Consider the following 9,197-nt stretch of genomic DNA (forward strand, 5'->3'; position numbering starts at 1 on the left):
TAGAAAGAATATCTCAATTTATGCGAACAGGCTGCATCAAACTCAAAGAGAATCGTCCCTTGCAAATCGTCCGTGATTCATTTTACATTCACCGAAAATAGGAGTTGCCTTTCTCATTCAAAGCTGCAGAACTAGCAGATATGTTGACTTGCTGTATAATTCGGGATAAAATACCACATGCAATTCTTTCATTGGGCTGTAGTGATAAGTTAAGATAAATACAGACGCTCACACATTGAGCTTTTATTTCAAATGCTGTTCTGACGAAGTCATTCCCTTTTATTTCCCCTTAAATGTCAGTGTTGAGTCTTAAATTAAATTATAATTGGCTTTTCGTCTTTTTTATTTTATTTCACAAACAATTTGAAGCAAAATTTCTTGCCAAATTGTTTCTTAAAAAATTAGTAAACCAGGAGCTGAAAAAGGTCTTTGTAAATTTTTAATTAACTACAAAGACTCACCTTAATCTACGCCAATGAGAGAGATTGAAGACGAGCAATCAGAAGTGAGGATATCTCCTCCAAGGCGCTCGGACGATAATCAGTACCCCATGTAGTGCTTAGAAAGATTTTTCAGTATAATCTCTTCGCAGTATACAATTCCTCAAAGAAAATAAATGTGCTCCAGAAAAATTACTACTACACATTCACAATTTAAGTAAAAGAAACACCATCCACAAAATGGATTCATATGAGAAATCTTACGGCAGATATATTGGAACGACCACCTTCGACCGTTCCAATATTGCATATAGATCCTGATCTTGGCCAAAATGATTTTTTAAAATTCCAAAGAGCTGGATCGACTGTAGTAATATCATGTGTCAAATAAGAAATACTGCAAAGAGGGATAAACAAACTATGCAATAGACGAACATAAATAAAAAAAAAAAACATGTAAATTAACCCTATCGCTGCGAGCCTGTTATCGCCACTAGTGGCGAGAGCAGTGTCCTAACTAGTCATTTTCATCCTTTTATAACAGACTCATTTTTTTCTTCCTTTTGTGTTATCATAATGTTTTACTATAGTAGAGTGATGAAATAGTTCTTCTAGGTAATTATCCTTATTTTCATTATTGCTATAATAATACACTGTATCACTATGTTATCATAATGTTTTACTATAGTAGAGTGATGAAATATACAAATGATATGTAGGTAATTATCCTAATACCGAATTATGTAGCTTTTATTAGTGATGCATTTAAGTGTGATACCTCTCAAAGCATGGAGTGAAGTAACGCCATTGTCGTTATTCAGTATGAAAATATTGTAAACTTTGAACACTTACTCTTGGCCAAAAATTTTGTCTGGAAAGCCCTCCCAAAAAAATATACAAAATAGACTTGCCATTCGTGTACAACAGATCTTCAGTGCAGCACAGCAACTCTTAGGTGATCAACGCCCATCTGCCACCCTTCTCGAGATGAGAGCCCTCACCCGTCTTCCTCCTGCAGCAGACGGTTCTCCCAAATCAATTGACATCCTCAATGCACTCTGGCTGTAGTGCCTGCCAATGTCAGTAAGGGCAGCACTCACCAACATTGAAGACACATCTGACAATGCCCTCGCCACCCTAGCAGACAATCTGACAGACACTTACGCTGCTGCAAACCACTGCCACAACCACATCTTTGCCACCCTTCGAGGAACATCCAACCCTTCAGCGACAGACGACCTTCTTAATGCCACAGAGGCCATCATGGCTATCAAACCCTCACTGCCCATTCTGCCATCAGAAACCCAAGGGCACTAACCACGCAGCAGCAATTACAGCCATTTCAGCTTTGCTGATACCACAGAACATTCAGGCCCTGCCACCAAGAACTGCCTCCCATGATGCCCATGGCCAAGAAACGTGTGAAACAGCTACTGCCACTCGTGATAGCTGTAGCAGGTGTGCATCCCTCAACCAGGGGCCATACTAATGTACATGAATCTAACCGTAATCCTGACATACCTAATCCTATGTGCTCTATCAGCAGATCTGTCTTTTTTATCCTTGATTCCACCAAAGGTACTCGCTTTTTGGGCGACACATGGGCTTGCCATTCCCTTCTGCCTGTATCCATTCAACCCACAAAACACCCACAGCCAACCTACATCCAACTCACAACTGCCAACAGCTCTCCCATTCTTACCTTCGGTAAGAAGCATCTCACTCTTAACCTCGGCAACAGAAAGTACCACTGGTGGTTTATCACCGTCAGACATCTCAATACCTCTCCTCAGGGCAGACTTCTTGGCACACCATCAACTGCTCATGGACTTTGCCAACAGGTGCCTAATCGATGCCACTGGTCTGTACACGATGCCCATTGCTGCAGCCCCTGCAGAACTTGCTGTCCACTTCACCTATTCCAGTGACGATTTTGCATACCTGCAATCCACATACCCAGATGTTTTCAAACCTGAATTACGATAATCCCATCAAATCCTGCCAAGCACGGTATTTTCCACCACATTAAAATCTCGGGCCCTCCCATACACTCCCATTTCCGACACCTACCACCTGAAAAGCTAGCCGTTGCAAAGAAAAACCTTCGCAGAGATGATGAAGATGGGTTTGTGTCAAAAGGCATCCAGTCCTTTGGCATCCCTCCTGCACATAGTAACAAAAAGGATGGCACCCTACACCCATCCGGGGACTACAGAAGGCTGAACGTGATCACCGAGGCTGACCACTACCTCCCCTTCCTACATGGCACAAAAATCTCCTCAAAGCTGGGCCTTCTCAAATGTTACTCCCAGGTTCCCATGAATCCCGAAGACATCCCAAAAACTGCCATTACAACGCCATTTCAGTACCTTCACCTTCAATTACTCCTGCTTTAGCCTCTGCAATGCAGGAGCTACTTTTCAGCTATTGATGGATGGCATCCTGGGAGACCTTCCCTTCTGTGTCTATTATGTCAAAGACATTTTAATTTTCTCTGCATCAAAGGAAGAGCACCTCCAACACCTGCACATCGTCCTCCAACGCCTGCAAGAAAATGGCCTCGTCGTCTGATACGACAAATACTCCTTTGCCACCAAGAGGGAAGAATTCTTAGGGCACCTCATAACACCTGAGGGTGTCCACCCCTTGACCGAGAAGGTCACCACCATCAGGAAGTTCCCCACACCTACCACTCTCGAGGGTCTACAAGAATTCCTTGGAATGGTGAACTATTATCATCACTTTTTGCCTGATACCACCTCGACCTTGACCCCACTCTATGATGTCCTCAAGGGCAAGCCCAAGGCCCCCTCACCTGGGGATCCCAGTAGGGAGCTGCCTTCATCTCCGTCAAAATGTCCTCACCAATTCCATGCCCCCTCTTTCCCTGCACCAGATCATTCTCTACTGCTTTCTATGGATGCCAGCAACATAGCCATAGGAGCTGCTTTGGAGCAGATCATCCACAGTTGTCCTCGACCCCTCGCCTTTTTTAGCAGGAAACTCAGCAAGACAGAGACAAACTACTCTACATTTGACCACGAGCTCCTGGCAGCATACCTCACTGGGAAAAGTTAGATAGGGAAAGCATAGAGAGAGAGAGAGAGAGAGAGAGAGAGAGAGAGAGAGAGAGAGAGAGAGAGACAGAGAGAGAGAGAACAACAATTAAGCCTGGGTTGTTATGTGTTTCGAGAGACTAGAAGTGCTGAATATGTAAACCACCTTGCAAGAACTCAAAACAGTAAGCGAGTATATCGCGCCCAGGGCCATAAAACCAATCATAAAATCTGGAAACTGTGGACTTGTGATTTAGCTGACTCAGGATCACTCAGCACCTCGTCAGAAGCTAACATGCCAGCCATATCTATAACCCCGCCTTCAATAGGAGGCATTTTCATGGAAATTCCATGGAATTGGGGCTGGACAAAGTGATGTAATTCAACACCCTCCAATCAAACATTCTAGGGAGGAGTCTTTTACACCTCCTCCTAAGATAATTTCCAATCAAATCCTCTAAGGAGAGATTTTAACAACTCCCACCAACGTCCTTCCCAATCAACTGTTGAGGGGAGGCCTTACAGATAAAATCTTCCAATGGGACACTGAAAAGGGAGGTCTTGGAGATAACAAGAAACCCAGGGGTTCCAGAGAAACCAGAAGCCAGCAGAACAGCATTCGAGCTCCCATCCACCATCCAGGGAAGATATATCTTCCCCTTGCTTTCATGCTCCCAAACAGACTTCACTGAACTGTCTAGCAAGAGTGATTTCAAGATAGTAACTGTAACCGTAATTTGTACTTAAGTTTGTAGTTAACTTTCATCATTAAAGTAAAGAAACTACTGTCTTGTCTCCATTACGCCTTTCTGAGAGATATCATTACCTTAATATTGCTCCCTTCGATATAGCAGACTTGTGGGCGGCCGACAACAAGAGAGGGACACTGTGGACAACTGTTTCAGCAACTTAGAAGAAATATGCAGGTGAGAATGAAAACAAATATGTTGGGCACGACACTTGAGAATATTATAAAATCCACATCAGAAGGTGAGTGAAAACCGGGACTTGGGATAAGTACTTTTGTAGTTTATTCTATATTTTCAAGTTCACACTAAATACAAAAGAAGTTAACAGAGCCTTATATACAAAAACAGAAGGGGGTTGGGGTTACAGTTTGTTAATCTGGCCAGCATGTTCTTTAAACAAAAGAGACAGGGACAAAGGATCAAGGGATAATCCAGGGTGGAGATTAACATTCCTGGTGGACATAGTTTCAATAAACACAGTTTCTAGCAGATTCCTTTTCTGATGGTCTCATTGAGATAAGTGACTGGAATAACAAACATAAAGACGATTGTGTAATAAACCTCCCAAACAGAGAACTGGACCAGAATCTCAAATGTGCTTTAGGATATGGCTTATCATATTCTATTAGTGATGACATTTCGTGCACAAACATCATCTCAGAATTATCCAAACTGGGAAAGAAATGCACAATTGTATCATCTTCAATGAATTTAGTTAGAGGTCTTTTTTTGGCTTACTTCAAATACCTAATAAAATAATGAATTTCCTAAAAAAGGTTTATAGATGCAATTCACGAAATGAAGAAAGATAAAAGTTTGCTCATTACTAAAGCCAATAAATCCAATTGTTTTGTAATAATAGATAAAATTAGCTATGTTGAAAAAATGGAAAACTTGATGTCTGATTCTAGTATTTACAAAAAACTATGGAAAGACCCATTAGCTGGTGTCATAAAAAGTTTCAATTCTAAAATAAAAATCATATTAAAGAATTCGGTTAAATAAAAGAGAAAGTGTCAATGATTGGCCCATCCTTACCTTACATGTACTGATTAATCAAAACCCATCAAAGAGATTTTCCTATTAGGCCCATTATCAGTTCAACCAGTTTTATTAGTTATAAACTTTCTAAATATCTAGTTAAATCACTATCACCTATTCTGGGTATTATTTCAAATTCCCATTTACAAAACTCTGTTGATTTCTGTGCTAGACTTTCCCATATTAAATTATCCAGTACTGACAAGTTAACCAGTTTTGATGTGACATCTTTATTTATTAAAGTTCTTATTGATGACTTACTTCGACTTTTATCACAACATTTGGTCTTGTAAAATCTAGAATTGCCTACCAATGTATTTATTAATTTGATATCCTTAATATAAAAAATTTTAAATTCACTTTCAATGGTACTTTTTATGAAAAAATATTTGGTATGGCTATAGGGAACCTTCTTTCGCCACTTTTGTCTAATATTTACATGGAATTCTTTGAGTTTAGACTTATTCCAAGAAATCTATTCTCTAAGGTGTTTTGGGTTAGACAAGTAGATGACTGTTTTTGTACTGTAAAAGAAAATGTAAATATTCTGGATTTCTTGCAAACAATTAATAATTTTGTACCATCCATAAAATTCACAATAGAATATGAAGAAAATAGTTGTATACCGTTTTTGGATGTCTTAGTTATTAGAAATAACACCAATTTTTGTTTTGAAGTATATAGAGAATCCACAAATAATTTGTCATATATTCATTTTTACTCTAACCATGCTAAACAAATTAAGGTGTCAACGTTTTCCAGTATGCATCTTAGAGCTCTTAAAATTTTTAGCTCTGAATTTTTTGGAGGAGAAGTTTAAAACTATTGATAAAATAGGAGATTCATTATGTTATCGTCCATATTTTTTAGAACTTTGTAAAAATAAAGCAAAAAGGACATATTACAATCCAACCAGTGTTAACAAAGAACTTAAGAATATTCTCTGTTTACCATTTCATCCTAATTTTATTCCTGCAGTGCCCATTTTAAAAACTACTGATATTAACTTAGTATTTAAATATAATAATATTTTGAGAAATAAATTAACTTAATCTTTAGGACTTAATCTTTAGGACCTTAGGCTATGAGGCCCCTTTTCCCTCGACCTAGTTACTGGCTTCCGACTTGCTTCCAGATTCGCCTGGCTCACGCACATACGAACACACGCCCCAGCGCCCACGCAAACAAATGCCAGCCAGACAGAGACGAACTAGCTTCTGTGAAGAACGGTCATCTGCCCTCTCTCATCTTGGGTTGGTGACAGATGACGCTCAGTCTACAAGTTCGCAGGCTTATTTAAGAGCTCACATAAGCATGAGGAGGTATGTCTGAGGAGCAGTCTTTTGTCAGTACCCCTCCATTCATTCTGGTGGCATTCTTTTCTTTATTTCTCCAAGATTTTCGCCATTTCCATTCTACCTCCTGCCTTCCCTTTATCTGCCAGGACCAGCCCAAAAAATCAGCCTTGACTTGCCTTGTGTTTAATTAAGCATCAAGAACCTTATCAAACTACTCCCTCCATAGTGTTAACTTGGGCTAATTAAAGATAATTAATCAATTCCTCCATGGTGCATTGTTTAGTAACGAGGAAGAAGTGATTTTGTATTCAAGTGTACGCTAATTCTGGAATTCTCTTCCAGGAGATCAAATATCCTGGACCAGTTTCGCTAGCCTGTGCCTCATATCCTCTTGAAAGACTGCCATTATGATATTGCAAGCATTCCCTGGTCCATTGCATACAAGATAATTCTTTGCAGAAATCGATTGCATTCATTCTGGGACTTACCCCTTTTCTTTATTATTTTTTATCTTAAATGCTGTATCACCAGCCTATCAGATTTGCCTTGCTTTCTCTCTGTAAATAAAATAGATGGCCGTTTTAACATTACTGTGTTATATGGTGTGAAAGGAAAGATAGCTGTTGGCACTGGCAAGCCATCGGTTGCAAAATCGTTGCATTCAGCAAATAGTTGGTTACCCCAGCTGTTTAACTTTGAACACACAATATTGGCTCTGGTATGCGAGTCATATGACCGAGTTACTATGTGAGTACATGAGTTCGTATGTTAGAGAATCTAGATTTTGTGTCTAATTCTGCCCAAAAATTAGTCTGATCGTTCATTACCGAAGCTGGAGCGAGATCGTCAAGACATTAGCTTTGAGTGTTGCAATCTCTTAGAACTGGCAGAATAAGGTAAAGTTCAGACTCTTCGTTTTATGTGTGAACTGTGAACTTATGATTTTTAATGTTTCCAAGACAATTTTGAACTTGTGTGAAAGTTGAACATAACCTTTTACCCTATTTTATTGTGTTCTGCTTACCAGTATTTAACCATGCATTTTACATTTTTCATTATTATGTTTTGCACTTGTGTTTTTGGGAGATTACTATTGTGCTTAATTCTTTCGACAGATGTCTGTGGGGATGACATGATGTTAACATGGTGGTGTGATTATAGAGAGGACAAATGCAAACCTTGCAATGTCTATATCTCTCATGTGGTAGACTTTTGAGACAAGACTTATAATGTCTAAGATGGAGTATGTGAGAGTTTGTGAGTTTACAGGCTATTAGCCATAATAAGATTTTTTTTAGTCAGAGTTAGGTTATTTTGACTTGATAATTCATTTATGATGCATTTTAATCTTTGCTTTGTTTATTCATTACTTGTTGGGTTGCTTTGAATAATAAATCTATTTTTGTAGGAAAGATTGTGTTTCCTTAGATGATCCATTTCATTTCTTTGTGAGGATGGTTTTCGAGAAAAAGAGTTCTTTGTGATTTTTGAGAGAGAGAGAGAGAGAGAGAGAGAGAGAGAGAGAGAGAGAGGGGATCTGTGTGGGTATCAGAGGGGATCAGTGTGGGTGAGTGTTCAGGAGTAGGACCAGGGTAGGTTCCATATGAAGATATACGTTATAATATTTCTACACAAAATACTGAATCTGTTTTATATAACAAATACATCTAAGGTAAAGAGAGTTCTAATTATGACCTTCCCATTATATTAATGGTAAAATCAAGGTAAGTCCTGCATTACATCTGAGTATTCCCTTTGGCCTCTAAGGCAGTCCTAAGTAAAAATCCTCATTGTTCCTTCTCCAAAGGACCCCATAAGAATATATATATATATATATATATATATATATATATATATATATATATATATATATATATATATATATATGAAGACTGGTAATATTCAAGGACTTGATGAGATTACATGTAAGATGGTGTGGTATTGTGATGAAATTGTGAATGAAATACCTCTCTTTATGAAAAGCTCAACTCAGATAATGCATAGAGCTTAAAAATGACGTGAACAAAGCAAACCCAAATTTTACCATTTTTGGACAGATGAGGCAAAATAGAATTATGCAGAAAATATAAGAAGGAAAATTCCATACCAGGGTAAATCAAAACTTACTGTTTCGACGTGATGAGTTCTATCAGATTTGGCTTACGTCAGTGGCCTGGGTCACGGCTGCTTCCTGATAAATCCATACCTGCAAAATAAAAAAAAAACGCATTAACAGACGTGAGCTGTGGCAAACAACAACAATTTTTGGAACACTGACACATTAAAGAATTAGATCTAACTCTGAATATTTAAATGAAAAAGCAAGTAACATATTGTTTCATTCTATGTTACAAAACAGCCATTTCTTCTTTCAGATATAAAATTCTGGAAATATTACATAGTTAGGTGTTTTAACTAGCCACTACATGCAGACAGGTGTGTATGGCATATTTATAAACATTTAAACTCTCGTCCTACTGAATAGATTTTACATGGTAAAATATGAACTTATTAATGAAAATTTAAAGGCTGAAAGTTAACTTTTATTATTCCAGTATCTTATAATACAGAAAATTTAATAAAAAAAAAAAACTTTAATAACGTTGTCATTAA

General features: G+C 38.2%; 1 protein-coding gene across 1 annotated transcript; it reads left to right on the top strand.

Moving 5' to 3' along the window:
* Positions 1-1,840: 1,840 nt before the first annotated feature.
* LOC136849388 (uncharacterized) lies at positions 1,841-6,957 on the top strand. Its single transcript, XM_067122740.1, has 5 exons — positions 1,841-2,281; positions 2,522-2,752; positions 3,039-3,513; positions 6,422-6,608; positions 6,927-6,957. Exons 1-5 carry the CDS (start codon positions 1,841-1,843, stop codon positions 6,955-6,957), a joined length of 1,365 nt encoding a protein of 454 aa, XP_066978841.1.
* The last annotated feature ends 2,240 nt before the right edge of the window (positions 6,958-9,197 follow it).

Source organism: Macrobrachium rosenbergii, chromosome 21, assembly GCF_040412425.1.
Source record: "Macrobrachium rosenbergii isolate ZJJX-2024 chromosome 21, ASM4041242v1, whole genome shotgun sequence".
NCBI classification, from domain to species: Eukaryota; Metazoa; Arthropoda; class Malacostraca; order Decapoda; family Palaemonidae; genus Macrobrachium; species Macrobrachium rosenbergii.

Bases quoted from the DNA above. Each gene is read 5' to 3' on its own strand.
- LOC136849388 (XM_067122740.1), top strand. From the start codon at position 1,841: ATGCCCATGGCCAAGAAACGTGTGAAACAGCTACTGCCACTCGTGATA. The intron at 3,514-6,421 runs GTTAGATAGGGA...ACTTGCTTCCAG, and splicing joins AGCATACCTCACTGGGAAAA to ATTCGCCTGGCTCACGCACA. The intron at 6,609-6,926 runs GTATGTCTGAGG...ATTCTCTTCCAG, and splicing joins GCTCACATAAGCATGAGGAG to GAGATCAAATATCCTGGACC.